This window comes from Kryptolebias marmoratus, linkage group LG13 (genome assembly GCF_001649575.2).
Source record: "Kryptolebias marmoratus isolate JLee-2015 linkage group LG13, ASM164957v2, whole genome shotgun sequence".
NCBI classification, from domain to species: Eukaryota; Metazoa; Chordata; class Actinopteri; order Cyprinodontiformes; family Rivulidae; genus Kryptolebias; species Kryptolebias marmoratus.
In genome coordinates, this window is record NC_051442.1 from 5,580,425 (window position 1) to 5,599,929 (window position 19,505).

Genomic DNA, 19,505 nt, shown 5'->3' on the forward strand with positions numbered 1-19,505 from the left:
CGTAAGAACTTTTGTCGAGCATGCGCAGTGTGTACACGTGGCATTTCCTCCAGTGCGCTGGATTTTTCGGCGTACGAGAAACAAGAGGATGCTGCAAAGCACAAATCTGGGATTATTAAATTTGAAAGCGGTCTTTTAGAAACACACGATCAGTCCTGAACTCAGTTCAGATTAAAAACCATCATATCAGCTATTACATCCTATAGAAGAGCTGATAATTAGGTATTTAGAATGATTTCACTGCTTGAACATGCAACAAATCAACCATTTGAGAGACTGTTTGGGGTTCAGTGTTTTGTTTATCCACTTTTATTAAAATATAATATAATATTTTTTGACATAGGTTAATCTGGGTGTCCAAGTTTTCCCACCTCAAAGTGTATTTGATCCGGAATAAATATACAACTTTTTATCCCTCTGGCTGTTTGGTTGTTTTTGTTTCATTTTGGATAACACTGTTTTTGTTTGGGCGCTATGACTTTGGGGTTTTGTAGCTTTTGTATGTTTCTAAATATTTAATGTTATTTTTGAACATTTACTCAGAAATGCATGGAGATCTCTCCAGTTTCTTCAAAACAAAATATTATTTTGGAACTCTGCTTGCTCTGTTCTTGTCTTCTTATGCTATTTTTAGTTTCTAGCTAATCTTTTAATATTTTCAGCTGGGTTTTTTTTCTCTTACGTTTAGCTAACATTTTTCTATTTATATCCTTTAGCTAACATTTTGCTTATTTAAGCTTTTAACTAGCTTTGACCTAGCATTTTAGCATTTTTGCTCATTTAAGCTAGCATTTTGCTACTTTTACCTTTTAGTCAGTGTTTTGCATATTTTACGTTTTTAACTAGCTTTCAGCTACTTTTAGCGTTGAGCTAGCCTTTTGGTGCTTTTGGCCGTTAGCTAGTGTTTTGCTTATTTAAGCATTTAAGTTTTGCCACTTTTAGTTTATAGCCAATGCTCTGCTTTTTTAAGCTTTTAACCAGCCTTCAGTTACTTCTAGCTTTTAGCTATCATTTCACTTCTTTCAGCTAGAGTTTCATTTAGTTTAGCTTCAACAGCTCAGTATCTGCTTCTTCAGTAAACTTCAGCTCTCAGCAACAGGATGGCATATTTGAAGGTAATGCAATTTCATAACATTTTTAATTTCTTTTAATTTGTTGGTTTTGCTTTCTTTAGCTCTTTTGGCTTCACATTTGTGTTCGAAAACCACAGCATTAAAAATCTGATTCGAGTTGGACAAAATAGCAAATAATACAAATCTAAAAAAAATCGCATTAAGCCTCATTATGTGTCTTGAGATTTTGCGCCACAGGAACTGTAAATGTCGGGACACCGGGGTCCTGTCGGACGGGTGAGTGTGTAACATAAACGGGAAGCGGCTGGGCAGAGTTCAGCGGAGATCTCGGACAGCCATTGCAGTGTCGTGGCTCAGTAACAAAACACGAAAGGGCTGAAGAAGACCTGACAGCCGCTCTCCTCTTTTTTTTGACCGAGATTAATTTATGTGACTGTTGGGACGACCGCGCTCAGCAAACCAGTCTACACCCAAACGACAGGTAGTTTTTTTAAGCACCTTTTCTCGGCCACGTTCAACGACGGGATTCTACGTTCGGCTTTTCAGCTCGCTACCCCCGGCTGCTAACGATGCTAACGTTAGCATCGCTAACACCAAGTTGGCTAAATTGTTTAATTTGAACTTCGGCCGAACTGGATTGAAACTACGCTTGGATCCTTGTTGTGTGTACGCCTATAGCCCTGGTGGTAATTTGACAGAAAGCAGTGACAGCAGAAGGGACATCCGAGTCTTTAGTACATCGAACGAACTATTTTTTTCTAGCTAATTAGCTAACGGAGCTAGCATTAGATGCGACGTCGCCAGGGGAATATGACACGTAGCTGGTTGGTTTCCTGTTAGCCAGTTTGTTATCCGGTTTAATTCTAATAAAACCCCTCACATATCTGTTTAAATAATCAAATATTGTAAACACTTTGGTTGTATTGTCATTCTGGACATGTTGTCATACTGTCATATTTATCGAGTGTCATCAGTTCACCCCGTTTCAGTGCTGTCGCTAATTTGAAAAGGGGCTTTTATAAATATTTTAATGTAAAAAAAAAACAACCAAAAACCCGTTTAGTCATGTCAAAGGTGAAGATTGTAGCCTATAAGCCTGTCTGTAGCTTTAACATCTTGGCTGACATTATTTCATAAACCTTTTAAATAAATTTTCATGTCTCATCAGGGAAGAAACACAACTTCCACAAGATTTACGCCTATATAAACAATATAGTAACACCAGGTTTGGATATCACGTTTAACTTACAATTATCTTGAGTAGTCTAAAGTTAAATTGTAATGTTTTAGGAATTCTTTAAAGTAACAAATTAATTATATTAGGGGTCATTATAAAATGTTAAATTAGCAGAATTTCCATCCTGTAGGTATGTTTGTTTACATAAGTGCTTGCAATTCTTTATTATTATTAAGAAAGCGCTTTTTAATATAGGAGATCTGTTCATTCTGAAGGTAGATTATGTCACATATTTTAGGAAACTAAAAAAAAATCTAATGAGCAAATATACTGATTTCATCTATACCAGATGCTGAAGTTGCTCAGAGGACACTTGAAGGCAGATTCTAAAAAAAAAAAAAGTAAATCTCTGCCTCTAACTACACGTTTTGTCTTTGTTTGTTTTGTGCTCGTTGGCCATCACGCCACATAAAACCCAGCTGACGTGTTAGTGGAACTGGGTTTTCACTATTTGCCTGATCTTGACCTTTGCCTGCCTTAAACTTTAACCCTCGAGTTGTTTGCACGTAACGTAAGTAGGGTGACAGGTCAGCACCCAAATTACCTTGTTCTGATGCTTCGCTTGTTATAGCAACGGGAAAAAGGGTAAGAAAAAGAAAAGTAGGTTAAACCGGGAGTGACTGGCACGTCTTCGTGGGATGGAAGTTTCTTCTTAACGTTACAAAGAGATCCGTTTATTTTATCTGTCTACTTCCTCTCCTTTATCCCTTTTAATCACTGCGACACTGACATATTTGTGCATTTATATTTTTGTGAACACAGGCAGGTTTTTTTTTTTTTTTAAAGCTAAAACAAGATGTTGATGTAGTCTGGAAGCTGTTGTTTTCATGCAGTTGTTAAGTTCTCTCTTGGATGCTTTTTGCTTTTCTTATAAAAAAAAAAACTAAGATTGCGTTTAATTTTGGGGGCGATCTAAGCTGATGGCGTGTGCCAGAACAACCCGTCTACATCACATCGTTTGCTGTGAAACGGCAAGATGATACAAGATCAGGGTTCTGAAACTTCTGTTCTGTCAATACAAAAAAAAAACAAAAGCAAAAAAAGGCTGATCGTCGGCTCAAGAAGCTACTCATTACTCTTATCACCAGCTGCTGGTATCTGCCTGATAGGCTGAGGTGGACTCATTGTGTCTTTGTGTTTTGTTTAAAGTTTGTGGCGAATAGTCGTGTCACAAATCACTGTAGTTTAAGCCTTTTTGTTACCAGTGTAACCCAAAGTAAAAGGGGTCTAAAGGAGTAAACACCACTGGGACTGATCCGTCCTTTTCTGCATAAAATTTAATGTTTATTAGTCATTTTAGAAATATCTAAATCCCTTTGAACATGATCCTCTGGGTTTCAGTGTTGTGAAATGTGAAAACAGTCAAGCCTCTTTTTTTTTTTTTTCTTTCTTTCTTTTTTCTCCCCTCTCATTTTGTGCTGAAGAATGTATTTAATTCTTTCCACCACAACCGACCCTTGTTTCCCAATTCACTGTGTGCGGAGTTACCGCTCAGTTCACTGTAAAAAAACAAAACAAAAAAAACTAAAGATTTTACTCACTACTTATCGTTTTGTCTGCATGAATGTTTCCTCACCGTCTGATTCGTCTCGTTTTGTTTCTTTTTTTGTCTTTCAGAATTTAAAAGCTCCGGATATGTCATTCCTATTTGATTGGATTTATAGCGGTTTCAATAGCGTACTACAGTTTTTAGGTGAGTACTGATTATCTGATGCACTGACTCACAGTAAGCATAAAAATCTGTGCTTAAACCCTTTAAATGGATCAACAAAAAGGCCATCATCCTAAAGGGAACCATAATGCTTTGAAATATGTGTAAATATTATGACAAACTTGAATATTTAAAGTAATTTGTCTTCCAGTTTAAAGTTTAAATATTCACAGCAGTGAACATCGCGAATAAAAATCTATTTTTGCCGGGAAGAAGCTGCTTTTCTCCTCAAGTGTTTGTTTACCTGTTGGACCCAAACAAGCTACTTAGGTTTTTGTAAAATGGCTCCGTTACCAACACTGAATGTGCACAAAGATCATATTGTTCCACAAACGAAAAGACCGATTTGAAGTCTGATGTTAAATCTCGTAACGTGCATCGGTCTTGTCCCCAGAGTGCGCTGTTTTAGTTTCTGTGTCGGAGCGGCATGCCGCGGCGCTTCCCGTTCTGCCGGTTTGACAGGTTGCATCGGGCTGCGATGAGTAACGACGAGGTTCAGTGGAGCTGACTCAATCAGATGTTTTACAAATCCTCTGGGTATCGCCGCGCTGCTGACTCAGGCTGTTAAACACAGACCTCATCGAGAAAGCCGAGCAAGGAGTGGCCGGATACTGAACTTCTTATCCTGTGTTAAGTAATCTGTGAGCTAATTGGGGGATAAGTGTCAAACCATTTTCTTACGTGAACTTTAGAGACGCAGGACTCCGGTCAGGAGTCGCATTAATAAACCCGCAAACGGAAAAATTAAAAGCAGCAAATTGCATCAAGATGTACTGAAGCCCTTTAGTGAGTTTTCACAGATGTCATTCACCGTTCCCTGCCGATCGTACAGGAGACCAAGCCAAAATTATCTTGACATTACATACTTTCAGACATTTGCATTCTCACACATCTCCTCAGAGTAACACAGCCGTGCGCATCTGAAAACGGTTTCATGACTGCAATGAGTTAAAAGGTGTTATAAATGAATACAGCTGTAATTTCTTTGCAGAATCACACGTCTGCTTCTTATATTGGAAAATAACATGATTTTGACAAAGTTGTGTTCAGTTTTTGTAGCTATTATTTAAGAATTATTGCAACAAAAAGGAGAAACAGTAAAAAAAAATTAAAGATCGAGCATTGCTTAAAGGACCGCACATCGCTTGCTGCCTTTTATACCAGAATAATAACCTAAAGTCCTCCTTTGTAGTGAGAAGGAACGGAGTTAAAGCTGTTTGTAAACAATGTTATGCACAATCTCATTAGATATTGTGAGATTTCAGCTACTACCACACTAAATCTTAGCTCAGTTTTTGTAAAAAATGGCCGTTTTTGTGTTCCCTAAAGTTGCTAACACACAGAAATGGTCAAACACATTATCATCCGCCTTCACGTTTTGACGTAGGGCACTTGCAGATATTTTTACCAAGCATCAACACGAGTCAGTAAGCTCAAAAGTCTTGTGGCGTCACCACTCATGTCTCTGAAATGCTTTTTTTTTTAAATTATTATTATTATTTTAGGACTGTACAAGAAATCCGGCAAGTTAGTATTTCTTGGCTTGGACAATGCTGGCAAAACGACGCTACTGCACATGCTCAAAGATGACAGATTGGGCCAGCATGTGCCAACTTTACACCCAAGTGAGTGGCTGCTACTTTGTCACACATACATGTTCGCACATGAAATGCTCTTCATGCAGAGAACGTTGTTGTGAATATAAATTTGAAGTAAAGCTTTCACTCACATTCGTGTCTGAACTGTTTCCTGCAGCATCAGAAGAGTTGACGATTGCCGGCATGACTTTTACCACTTTTGACCTTGGAGGACACGCACAAGGTGCTTTGTGTTCATGTTTGATTAATCTTTGACTTCATAGTTAAATTTAGCAACGCTCAGGTGAAATCCTTATCTCAGTTGACTTTTTTGTGATAAAACACGTGAAGTTTTCCCAGTCAGGATGTAAAACGTTGTGTTTTCGTCGAAGCCCGCAGAGTGTGGAAAAACTACCTCCCCGCCATTAATGGTATCGTCTTCCTCGTGGACTGTGCAGACTTTAGCAGACTGGGTGAATCAAAAGCAGAGCTCGACGTGAGTAACTTCAACCTTCCACATTTAAAATTAAACGCCTCCCATAAAACGACACTCGGCCTTACTGCTTCTTCAGTAAATGTCTGCTCCGCTGAAGGAAACGGCTTCTCTAAAATACCTCAACGCCAACTTTATCAGGTGTCCGTCACTGTTTACTAACAACATAACTTCTAATAAGAATCCTGCTTCTTAGCAGCGTCAGTGGCTGCGGTTGCTGCTTGACTTTAATTATAAACTCTGTTTGAAAATGGCAGAAATGAGCCTCTGATTGTTTTAAACACACAGCTGCGAGAGAATTGTCATTCAAAAAACGCAAACGCTCAGAAATCAGTAAGACTGCGGCAAAAAGTGTCTATTTTCTTGCACTTTTATGTCGTTTACCAGCCTCCACCAGCCACGCCTCAGTAAGAGGGTCCACCTGGTGGCACACTGAGAGTACGTTTAATTGACTAACGGCACAATTATCCTCTTCTACCTCATTAGTTATTGTAGTTTAAATTCTCTGAATTATTAACAGCAATTAATCAACACATCTAATCATTGCGTGCCCCAATAAGTGCCTGCATTCAAACAAATAAATGTTTTATTTCCACTTTGAACCCCTGTTCCTTTTTATGTTTCTCACATTATCACACCTACATATGGACAAGCTGCTTGTTTAGTTCAGATATGCTTTGATTGGCAGCTTTCCGTGCTTTGCTGCGTTACATCCAGCACAGAGGGATAAAACTTCAAATTGTGTGTATATTAAAGCCAGTGGCAGTCAGATCGGATTAAATACTCCTCTGGTGGTGACAAAAACCTGCACACAGAACTGAAATATAACACCAAGAGGTTACCTAAACTCCAAAAAAACAAAACAATGTTCTGTGTTGTTCTCACCTAAATTGATGACATTATTAGTGAATTTTGAACTATTTTCTTATGGCAGCTTAAAAAAATCAAAATAAAACTCACATAGCAGCAGCTGTGTCATCTGGAAGTAGAGTGTTGTTATGACGTCAAACAGCAGTTTGTGTTCAGTTACCCTGAAAATAATTAATCAATAAATGCTTTTATAGGAACAACAATCAGATCTGTCTTTAAGCCAGACTGTCTTTCTTGTTTTGTCTTTTTAGGCACCGTTTTATCAATATTATCAATAATATTGCCTTCCTTTTCCACCTCCCCAGGCGTTAATGACAGATGAGACCATCGGAAACGTGCCTATCTTAATCCTGGGCAACAAAATCGACAAGGCAGAAGCCGTAAGCGAGGAGAAGCTGAGGGAAATGTTCGGGTTGTACGGACAGACGACAGGAAAGGTGAGTACACGAAGCTGCGGACGGTAGAAAAACGGGCGAGGGGAGAATGTCGTTATCGCTCGCTGGACGAGGTGCAGGAAGTAGTCGTCTGATGAGCATCTACAACTGATTAACTTTTAGAGCCAAGGCGGTCGTGCTTTAGCTGATACAAAAATGGCTGACTTGGGCAGATGTTGAGCTAAAGTTTGATGTGGTAGTAGCTGAGAGTCACTCACAGCACATCCTCTGAGAGAGACTGCACAGAGCGTTGTTTCTCATCACTAGATGATCTCGGTCTAAAACTCTGGCGTGAAAAGCGGCAGGACCTTAAGTTTCAAATGGATTGACTGAGAGATGTTCCTGCCTTGATTGGAGGGTGGACAGAAAAAACAGAAATAAAAGAGAACATGTAAACGCTGTTCTGGGGATGGAACCAGGCCTCCTGCTTACGTTCAAAATCAAATCTGACCATCTCTTCCATTTTTAACTCGTTTTTTTCTCTTTCAAGACGCACCTTTTACAGTTTTGTTGAAAGCTGTGATTTATATCACAACGAGATGATTCTGTGTGTTTGGTTGTCCTGAAAATGATCATTTCGTGTGACTTTCAGGGAAACATTCCCTTGAAGGAGCTGAACACGAGACCGCTGGAGATGTTCATGTGCAGCGTGCTGAAGAGGCAGGGCTACGGCGAGGGCTTCCGCTGGCTGTCCCAGTACATCGACTAAAGAGGCCAAGCCCCCCCATAATAATAATAAGAATAATAAGATTGATAATATACCGCCATCGTCACCACCATTGAGAAGGGGGCGCCAAATCCAACCACTCAATGACGCCCACCAGTTCCATCATTCTCAGCCCCCCCATGTTTGGTTAATCAAGTTCGCCTCCATCTCCAGAGAAACCAGTACAACTCGATCCCAATAGACTTTTATTGGTCGAACATTTGGTTCTGCACTTATAGCATTCCTACATCTAGGCTCACAGTCACATTTATTGTCAACCTCTCTTTCTTCTTTCTTTTTTTTTTTTAAGAGAGTAACATGGCTTCGGCTGCACGGCGAAGGGTGTTCCCGTTCTAACGGATGAGTCTTTTCTATTTTGTGTCTGTCGTTTGCTGCACTCTGTCCCTCCCTTCCTGCCACCTCCTCGAGTGTAATGATAGATGCACCATAACTGTAAATCTCTACACGATTTCATTGGTATCTCATCGAGCCTCTTCGCTCCCTCTTTAACGAGAGTGGGCAGCATAGTTGTATCGCATCGCAGTACACTGTTTCTTTTTTTTTTAACAGTAAAGAAATACATCCAACATTATATTTAATCGCAGTATTTTTGGTTTTGTCCTGTTTTTTTGTTTTAATATTCCGTCTTTAACGTAAAGATGCAGCCTCACTAAAGCCGTTTGGCTGCTTTGACCCATTCATGAGAGCGGAGCGGCGCGCGTGTCGTAAATTAGACCCGTATTCTTCGTGGAAATTAATATACTTTTGTTCCAGGCTTCTGTCTCGTAGGCAAGAGTAGCTCTGACCGGATCCAAACGGTCAGTGGGCTCCCTATTTTTTTAAACAGAAGCATGGGGCGGTAGTTCTACTAAAGAAGGGGGGGAGAAGTTTTTTTTTTTTTTTTTTTAATAGGAAACTATACTGATTCTAACTTTGACAATGTAGATAGCACAATGATCGGCCGGTGCAGAGACTTGTATTTAAAGTAAATAAGACTTTGCGAACAGTAACCTGATCATTAACGCCCTATAAAAAAAAAAAAAAAAAGAGGAGAGGAGGAATAAAATCAACATTCGAACAGCTCGGATCCTTTAGGCAGTTCAGACGGAGGACACAGTCCCACAGCGGAGACGGGTAGATACGCCTAAAACACCTTTCAGAAAGGGACCATATGTATGAAATGTACACGAACATCGTACGTAGATCTTTGTATTTATAAGTGGTATCCTTCGATCTATGTGCATTACCAGGAACTATTATGCATGCCTTGTTCTTTTGATTTATTTTTTTTAAAGACCATTAATGCTCTACAAGAGGGAACATGATGCCAAAATCAACAACGTAATGATTGTCATGTGTTTTCTTTCTTTTTTCTTTTTTTTTTGATTGGTTTGTTTGTTTTTTTAAAGGAAACAACAGAATTGCGCATAATATACTGTTTCTGTCCCCGTCCCCTTTGTCTCTCTCATTCCCTCATGACTAAGTGATGAGCTGTTCCAACATGGATGGGACGTGCTGTTGTTTGCATCATTTAAAAAAAGAAAACAAAACAAATGTAATAAATGTTTGCAATGAACACCGGGCTTTAACACTGATCCTCATTGTGGGGCCGTAGCTTTGATTCAGGAGCAGATATTTAACCAACTTGTCCTCTGTCGGTACATAACTGAGGCCAAAACAGGAAGGGGAGATTAGGAATAATGCCTCTTAAATTAAAATTTTACCTCAAAGTCCTGCAAGTTCTCCACTTTAGTCTGCTGTGCTCTGGTTCCTGGACATTGGACACTTTACATTTAGCACAAATGTCTGATACTTTCACTCTTGGAGACAAAAAAAACAGCCTAAATGTTTTTTAAAAAAGTGTTTTAATCAAGCTCAGTCAGGATGAATTGATTTCTTATCAGACATGACTGATGGGTGTCAAGCACACTAATTTATAAAATATAAAAAAAAATTGTTAGGTTCAGATTCTGGACTTTTAGATTAACATTTTATATCCCATTGATGTCTAAATGTGAGAAAATGTAGTGAAACGTATATAAAACAATCATAAAACATTTAAATAACGCCTCTAAATAAATCCTTATTTTACAAATGGAAAAGAAATAATTACTATACTTAAAAACAGAGCAATTATCTAAATTCCTGTTTGCTAAATGCACTTCTCGGATAAAAAAGCATTCAGTTTTTGAATTGTGTATCTTAAAAAAACGTCCATTAAACTTTGTGTGGGATTACATAAGAGTTATGTAACTTTTAAAGAAGCAGTTTAAGAACAGTCCCACTAGGTGGTGCAAATGACATTAAAATAGGCATTTATATCTGCAGGAAACATTTAATATAAATGATAAATTAGTCTTTTATCAAAGACCTAAACTGATTTACTCGGATAAAACCATGATCCATTCAGACCGTGGTTTTATCTAAAACACTTTTATTAAAGTGAGAATAACTTCAGGGTTTTCTGATCAGGAAGTCCGCTCGCCGCATGAAAGGAGCGTTTTAAATGTTTTTAAGAACCTGCTGTGTGTTTGGTTCTCTGTAGAACCTGGAGAACAGCCACGGTCCGTCACACGAGGTTCTTCCAGGGTTTGATTCTGCATGTTTTTAATTTGGTTTCTGTCCAACTTCTGCTTTTAGCCATTCGTGTATTAAAACATTCGGCTCATTTGGGTGATACGAGCTCTGACTTTTGGTTTTTGTAACTTTTATACTTTTTATTTTTTAATATTCAACTTTATTTACAAATATTTGCCTCATAGAAATACATCCAGTTATTTTTAGCTACCATTCGTCAACTTTTAGCTTCTAGCTAGTCTTTTGATATTTCTAACTTTTAGCTGGCATTTTTTTTTTTTTTTTGGTTTTACTTTTAGGTGGTATTTTGCTTCTTTTGGTTAATTTCAAGCATTTTTTTCCCTTTTAGCTGATGTTCTGCTTTTTAGCTTTTAGCTAGTGTCCTGTTTTTTAGTTTTTAGCTCATGTTTTGCCCCTTTTAGCTTCTGTTCTGCAATTTTTAGCTTCTAGCTTGCCGTTTGATACATTCAGTGAGCCTTTTGTTGCTTTTAGCTAGCATTTTTTTCTTTTTAGCTAGTGTTCTGATTTTTTAGCCTTTAGCTAATGTTTAGTCCCTTTGAGCTTCTATTCTCCAACTTTTAGCTTCTAGATAGCCTTTTGATACTTTCAACAAGCCTTTTGCTGTTTTTAATGTTTAGGTAGCATTTAGCTACTTCAAGCTTTCAGCTAGTGTTATGTTTTTTAGCTTTTAGCTAATGTTTTGCCCCTTTTAGCTTCTGTTCTGCAACTTTACATTCTAGCTAGCCGTTTGACACTTTGTTACTTTTAGATAGTTCTGATTTTTTAGCTCGTAGTTTTCAGGTTTCAGCTACTGTTTAGCCTCTTTTTAGTTAGTGTTTTGCTCCATTTAGCTTCAGCAGCTCAGTTTCAACTTCTTCAGTAAGTTTCAGCAGTCATTCGACTCTCGTTGTTCACCCTGCAGTGTCACAAAAATAATAATTTCTGTTGTTTTATACACAGGAACCTTTATGAAACCGTGTAGAGTCTTTAAGAGACTAAAGTTAAAGACAAATGAGGTTCTTTCTCTGAAGGCTGCGTATTAAAACATGCTGTATGTGACCTTTATGGATCATTTATTCAGAATGTTCCATATTTAGAGTCATACAGAGATTATTGTTGGAAAAACAAGCAGCAGCAAATATCCACACAATTAAAACTGATGTTGGACCGAAACAAAAGAAGCTGAGGAAGAAATTAAATTAATTGTTTCAATTTAAATGATTATTTAGACAAAAACATGCTTTAACACTTAATTAGGCCTACAGTGTTTTAAAACTTCATAAATAATGTACAGTTTATTTTATGGAGTAATGATTAAAATAAGCTGAATACAAAATAAATAAATTACTTTAAAGCTGGATATGATGCCAAAGACACGGTTTTGGAGTAAAAACCAATCAAACGGTTTCTTTGTCACCTTGTAATTACTTGGCAAAATAAAGAAAAAGCTTTTCAAGTAATTAGGAAAGACCGACTATCGTTATCAGGCCGACAGTTTTACAGCCGGCAGCAAAAACAAGAAGACGTTCGACTTTTCTTTGACCTGAAAGTGTCTCAGTCTGATGAAATACGGTTGTTTGGTTTCAGCTTTTCTTGACATAAAAGCGACAGGAAACATTTGGTTTCATCGCTTTGCTTTGTCAGCTAAAGATGAAATCTGAGATAAAAATGGGACTTTTTTTTTGTTGTTTTTGACCAAGTTCTCATGAGAACGTTGATATCAATCTGGACCTTAAATGTCAAGAAGCTCACATGTAAGATCTTCATTCACCTCATTTTAATCCTGATTGAACCGTAGCTTCATAGATGATCAAACTTCAAGCAGAGCTCTCCAAAATAAAACAATAAAATTAAATTTTGCATTAAAGCTCTCATCTACCTGTACACTACAGTGTCTGGTTTCCAATCACCCTATGTATAAACTCACATATACACTATTTAAGGTAATTAAATGCGCTTTGAACCTGACAGGCGTCTCTGTCTGTCATATTATCATTTATTTGTTTAAAATTCAGCTACTCTGCAGTTTAAGTTCTGAATAATTAGACGATAGGCTAAATCTGGATAAAACTAAAGGATCAAAGTAAAAGAAATGTGTACAAGAAACAGATAGGAAGCAGAGGTTCTTTGCTTTCTAAAAAACTTATTTTGAAAATATCACCTCTCCAAAAAATCTACAGAATAATGGAAGCAAAAATCTCTTGAATATTGTGTTTTTTTTCCAAAGACTTTAACTCTTATAATTCCAAATTAATTACACTTTCGTAACATTATTAAAAAGTTTGTGAAAGTATTGTATATTGAATACATTATAATCTAAAGGTTTTCTAAATTATTAACCTAAAGCTGATTGCATCTTCCTACACTCCAGTTGGTCATCCTCCTCTTTTGTTTGCTTACAACCCAAAGCTTAAATGGAAGAATGATAGTTTGGAGCGCCATGATGCATGGTGGAGGCAGCATCATGCTGTGGGGATGTTTTTCATCAGCAGAAACTAGTTAAAGGAAACCTGTTTCAGTTTTCCCAGAGATTAGAGACTGGGACAATGACCCTAAACCACAGAGCTAAAAATCCACATCAATAAGTAGCAAAGAAACATGACAAACAGTTGGTAGCAATGCTGTAAAATATACAACTTCATAGGACACATCCAACACCCTAAAGTGTGTAAAATTATCCAGTTATTTTTTAACAGCTTCAAACAATGGAAAAAAAGTATTTTTTTTTAAAAGTCAATATGTTATTTATTTGGGGGATAGTAATCAAGTTTTCTGTTTTTTTTGTTCATTTTATGTCTTGTTTATTCAACTACAAATCATTTCCTAAAGAATCCCAAGAGGTTAAATGTGTTTGCAACCCATTCCATAACAATAATATGATGTGAAACAATATTACATTGGATCTAAAGTAAAGTGCTTTGGTTTTACTTACATTTTTTTAAATGTTATTTTATTTTAGTTAACTAGAGCCCCTTTGTGTATTTTCTGTCAACTAAAATGGTTTAGACATGCTGGTGTGGAAAACAAGCCAGGTGAAGTTAATTACTGTTAATTAAAAGGAAACACTTGAACGCATCACTTCTACACCTAAATTATTCTGTTAATAAGGGCACACATTTAAAAATATTTATGTTTGACATAAAAAAATAAGGTAAAGACACGCATAAGTCAAATTTACGTAAAGTTCTATGCTTTAAATACTTTGCTAAAGCTACGAGCTAGTTAGATAGCATAGCTTAGCATACGTTAGCTTAGCTAAGTTAGCATACATGGACGTTAGCAGATTCGTCAAGGAAACGAGATTCCGCATTCAAGTTGGGTGAGTTAAATATTTGCTTTTGTTCTCTTTGTTGATGTTTTTTGTGCTTAGTTTCTGATCAGAAAAACAAACTTCTGCAGTTACTTTGACGCTGTGTTTTAGCCTTGTAGCTCTGTTTGTGTGTGGAATCCTAAATATTGAATAATATGAAACTGTGCTTATGCGTATTATATGAAAAAAGTATTTTTTAAAGTACTTAGATGACATTAAAATCCGCTGTAAGTGTTTACTAATTGTGGTGGATGTCTAGAAGAAAAGAAATTTGCATTTGTTAGCAGTCATGACTTGTCAATTGCAAAAAATCAACAAATTGATAGAAAAACAGGAGAGTTTAAATATATTTTTTCTTAATCTTTGGATGAGAAATTAAATTGGAGAGCACAGGGGGTTGTTCATAACAGAATTGTCAGTGATAATTCAGGTCTTAATTTATCACTTTAATTTATATTTCAGTTAATATAAAACACCAGCAAACCGAAATAAAGCCAAATCTTTGAGGATACCCAATAACATAAGGTGCAATAAATAGCTTGTTTTGCCAGGTCTGAACTTGAAAACAAGAGCTGCAAACAACAAGAAACATCTAATGCTTCTAGCCTTACAGATAAAAGCTCAACAGTGGATTTGATCATGCAACAAAATACTGAATTTATTTGCTGTATTTAGACTTGAAGAGTTATGGATTTTCTTTGTTGTTTAGAGCTGAGGGATTGAATCAGCTGTGTTTAACCCTGGTCCTGGAGGGCCTCCGTCATGCAGGTCTTCAAGTCTTGCAGACGCTCAGTTGCTCAAATTCGGTGTGTCCCAGCAGAGAAACGCCTAAAAACCTGCAGGATGGCGGCCCTCCAGGTCTGGGATCGGACACCGCTGGATTAAACAAAACAGTTTTGACTCACGGATCAGTTCAGGCCTGCTTTAAGGAGATCAGAATCGAGCTTGGAGGGGAGTCCTCTCCGCTGAAGGCATGTTTTGCTTCTTGGATTGACTCTGGATGTGTGGAAAAAAACAGAATTATTATTATTTCATAGTAATGAGTTTTAAATGGGCTCAACGAACCCTCAGGCACTTTAAAGGGACATTTTAGGGAATATTATTAAAACAAGTGATGTTTAAAATGAATAATATTAGGTGGGACCAGAATCTGCCACCAGAGGGCAACACAGGAAGGCAGCTGAGGTTCATCAACTCCATGAAGAAATTCTTTTTAACCTATCTTTCTCAAAATCAGTGACTCTTCAGGTCAGAACTACACAGGGAGATGAATCTAAAGGATCCACTTTAGGGAGCTTCCGCTAACCTAAAGCACACTCTGACTTGATCACAGGAATGCCAGTTTTTTCTTTTGGTTATTGAAACACTTAAAACATTAAATATGAACTCATATATTGACAGATGAGTCCAAACTTAAATGTGAATTTATTTACCGCACTGTAGACTCTATATCAGACATGATCACCTCTGTGACTAATTAACAGTTTGTCTTTGTTGTTCCCAACTTTTTAACTCCTATTTCTACTTTTAAAAATCAGTTTATTACTTGGATTAGATGATACAACACAAAGTATTTAATTTTTTTTAAGTCGGTTATGCTTTTTTTTTTTTAAATTTAAACAAAAATATAACAATAATTGCTTAACTTAAACATATGAACATATTCAGATATTGCTTTTCTAACCTTCCGTAAAATAATCTTTCTTCATCTAGAAGTCTTAAATCCACATTAATAAAGTTTCTTATCCTTTATGACAAATCTAAGAGGCATATTTGACAAGAAAAACATTTTATTTCTAATCTAAAATAGTTGTAGGTGCTTGCAGATTGGCAGATTTGTCAATAAAAAATTCAGGGTTTAGTGCACCATCTTATTTGTTTATATTCTCATCTTCTATTTGAAATCTCACCAGTAGTCACAAAGTAGTTCAGCGCACACACACACACACACACACACACACACAAGAATGTTTATGGTATTTGTGGTGAAATTATCTAAATGTTTCAACATCTGTATTAATTATTCAGATTGGGTTTTAGGTCCATATTTTCTGGATTCGCTTCTGCATTCGTGGGGATAGGACGAGTTTACCAAGCCCACAGCGGAGGGGTATCGTAAAATACCACTGTAGTCATAAATTATTAAGATGTGATTGTGAGTCACATGGGCTTGGAGGAGACATACTGTCTGGGTGCACGTCAGATTTTACAATATCATCTGCCTCGATGTGCTGCTGCTTCGTTAACTGAGACGGCCGCTTGTTGCACACAACAATGTCTTGTTGGTTCGTCTTTTTGTGCAGCGTTGCAGTTTTAACATTATGCTACCGTAGCTCTCGGCTGAACGATACTGGAAGAAGCTCTGGTCTGTTTTCGTTTTTAATAATGCTGCGTTTGTTTGGATTGTCAGCTGCAGGGAGGGCTGTGTGGACTCTAACGCAGATTTGAACTTTTCCAGTCAACGTCATTCTTCAGTTCAGTTTATTTGTGTAGCGCCAGTACACAACATTACAACAATCAAAAATCTATTTCAGTTGTGAACAGATCCAGAGTTTAATACGACCCATAAAATGCTAAGTGACTAAGGAAACCAGCAGATTGCGATGAATCTTCACTTGGTCACAATTTCCCATCTTGAAAAGCACTTTGGTGACAGTGGAAAGGAATTACTCCCTTTTTAAGAGGAAGAAACCTCCCAGCAGAACCAGGCTCAGGATGAGCAGACAGGAAAGGGACACAGGCGAGCACAGGACTGGTCCAGGTGTGGTTTCTATGGGAAGCAAAATGGAGAACGGTAGGGTAGGTTAAAGTCAGCAGCGGTTGCAGTGGAGCGAGTAAAGACTGCAGCAGAGTGAGGAAACGTTGTCAGTTTGTCCTCCAGCGGTCTGAGCCTATAGCAGCAGAACTAAAGGAGAGCTCAGGAAACCCAAACCAACCCAACCTATAGGATTCATTAAAAAGGAAAGTCTTAAATTAGACATGGTATCAGCCTCAGATAGAAACTGGAAGCTCTGCCTCCCATTTCAGAAACTCTAGGAACCACGAGTAAACCTGCAGTCTGAGAGCGAACTGCTCTGTTAGGAAAACACGGAACAATAAGATCTTTAATATAAGATGGAGTCTGGTGGGTGAGGGCTTTGTTTGTTAGAAGTAAGATTTTAAATTATATTCTGATTTTGACTAGAAGAAGAGAAGCTCAAACTGGAGAAATCTGATCTCCTTCTAACTCATCAGAACTCTGGCAGCAGCTTTTCGGATCAACTGAAGACATTTTAAAAGCTATTTTTTTTGTAATTTTTCGATAATAAGTATTTGTGGGAGTGAGTGAGGCTTGTAACAAGACTATAGGTAGACGACCAGCTCCTGTTGTTTACATTTATTTTTAAAAAAATCGCATTAATATAAATGGAGAAAACAATGAGGGCATTTTGTAATGTTTAGAGCCTTGAGTGTCTGCGCCAGACCTTGTTTTGTGTGGCTGCCTGGCGCAGTTGTATAAAGATATATACTGACGGGTATGATTGCTTTTATGCAACAAATTCCTCCATAATAAGCGTTCTACAAGAAGGTCGTTGTTGTTGATCCTTCCGTTTGTTTTGTTGAAGTTTATTTCTGTGTGCAGCCTTTTGCAGCAAAGCATTTAAAAATCAAACCCCTTCTTTTTTATTATCTGAACACCAGATTTATATGTATTACAAGCCAAAAAGTGGCTCCTCGATAACGTGACCTTGCAGGAAAAGTCTGATCTAATGTTTTAGATTAAAAAAAAAAGATTGACATTTTGTCAAATTTGAAAAGATTGCATACAGATATTGTTTGAAATCAGAACAAGACATTCTGTCTCACTTCATTCGCCTCACAATCTAAATCCTTTGGCCCTTAGTGATGATAAACTCGCTGCTACATGATGAAACTCCTGGAGACGTCGTTACTGGCCCATAAAAATGAACAAAGTGTCTCTGAGGAACCATCTTGCCTACCGTCTTGGGTGTTGACTAGTCAGCGCTGTTGTCTGCCTGCTTTAGTAAGCCTGCTCTTATCGGGGTGAAACAGGCAACGCTGTATGGATCGTGTTCCTTTATTTCTCCAGTGTTTTTCACTCAGGTTTAGCCTGTGCTGCTGTGGGAAAAGCTGCAAAAAAAACCCAAAACAAAACATAGAGTCGCCTGAATTTCTGTCTTTCTGACAAAAAGTTCAGTTTGAGACTGAAGTGTTTGTGTCGTCGGCGCACCGGAGGAGACTCTGCTCTGCTTCCTTTTTTACCTCAGACTCCCAGCACAACTTCTGAGTCCTGTCTTCTGCAGAAATGTTCAGATGACTCTGCAGTCAGTGGGCGAGTCACTCATGGAGCGGCAGCTCGGTTGCTGGAAGCGGGAACGCTCACCTGACTGCATGGACTCTAAGAGGAGCAGATATACTTCTGGGCAACACGCCGTTAAAACAACAAGTCGTCTCGACACAAATGGTCTCCTATCAGCTGATTTCTTTATTTTTAATCTTGGGTAGGACCTCCTCGTTCTTCTTGAGTGTCTTCAAGGGCTTTTGTTCAGGAATCTCTGGCTCCGAGCCGCTCTGTGGCGAGTGACGCAAACCGAGAGCAGAAACAACAAACTGTCTTTCATGTCTGCAGGATCGGGTGTCTCTATTCCTTTCTTTTTTTACGAGCCAAGTTCGTTGTTTATTGCTTTAAGGGGAACATGTTGCTCAGAATTCATTAGGAACAAACTAAACCCAAGTGACTTCTTGGAGTCTCTGCCTGCTGTTGTGGACTGTTTAAACACCATCCTATGAAATGGCTGGTTTTAAACTTCATCGAATGTCCTGAAAGTTACAGTATTGAGTAGCACTTAGTAAAACTTATGATTGTACAAGTTAATTTATTTTGGAGGCTTGGAGCAAAAAGCAAATGTTAATTAATCCACTACTTATTTATTTTTTTAAGGAGTCTTATTTATTTTAGCCTCTAGTCTGTTTTCCCACTTTAATAACCTGATCATCTCCTTCAGCTGTTTTGCATCTCACTTTTATTGACCTTGCAGTCTAAGCTCATCCTTTGGGTTCAAAAGGGTTTAAAAGAGTCCAAACGCAGCTCGAAAACGAGCCGAACTCACTGGCGTATCCAGAATAATGAAAATCAATTTGGGTGCCAAAAGCAAAGAAATACCTGGACAGATTTCATTCACGTGGCCTTCTCGCAAAGCTCTCACTTTCTTTGAAAATTACTTTTATTTTGAAAGTGATTGGTTTACCAGCTCAAACTGCTGTACGGCTTTTATAACCAAACCTCTGTCCCTCAGTAGCTTCAGAGATCCTTGAAAGGAGATTTGATTAATGTCTTGCAATCATAAAATACCGTTTTAGTCTCTGTTTCTGCCGTTTAGTTCCAGATTTTAGATGGACATGAATGATCTTTAGTCCTGTTCGTGCTCCTAACTCTGCTCAGACTGTGAGATAAACGCTGCAACAAATCCAAACTCTGAGCGGCATGGAGGTGCTCATCATTCTTAACGCCGCCTT

General features: G+C 37.9%; 1 protein-coding gene and 1 long non-coding RNA gene across 2 annotated transcripts in view; both read left to right on the forward strand.

Annotated features, from left to right (window-relative positions):
* Positions 1-1,367: 1,367 nt before the first annotated feature.
* Positions 1,368-9,184, forward strand: sar1b (secretion associated, Ras related GTPase 1B). The gene is made up of 7 exons (XM_017419957.3): positions 1,368-1,554; positions 3,928-4,003; positions 5,527-5,646; positions 5,777-5,842; positions 5,991-6,094; positions 7,267-7,398; positions 7,988-9,184. The coding sequence occupies exons 2-7, from the start codon at positions 3,946-3,948 to the stop codon at positions 8,102-8,104; spliced, it is 597 nt and encodes a 198-aa protein (XP_017275446.1). The 5' UTR covers positions 1,368-1,554; positions 3,928-3,945; the 3' UTR covers positions 8,105-9,184.
* Positions 9,185-11,026: 1,842 nt separating this feature from the next.
* The window catches only part of LOC112450629, a 40,139-nt gene continuing 31,660 nt past the window's right edge, over positions 11,027-19,505 (forward strand). Inside the window, exon 1 of the long non-coding RNA XR_003039298.2 lies at positions 11,027-13,997. This is a non-coding gene — a long non-coding RNA (uncharacterized LOC112450629). The remainder of the gene's footprint in view (positions 13,998-19,505) is intronic.

Coding starts and splice junctions, on each gene's coding strand:
- sar1b (XM_017419957.3), top strand. CDS start 3,946: ATGTCATTCCTATTTGATTGGATTTATAGCGGTTTCAATAGCGTACTA. Junction 4,004..5,526: donor TAGCGTACTACAGTTTTTAG/GTGAGTACTGAT, acceptor TTATTATTTTAG/GACTGTACAAGAAATCCGGC. Junction 6,095..7,266: donor AATCAAAAGCAGAGCTCGAC/GTGAGTAACTTC, acceptor CCACCTCCCCAG/GCGTTAATGACAGATGAGAC.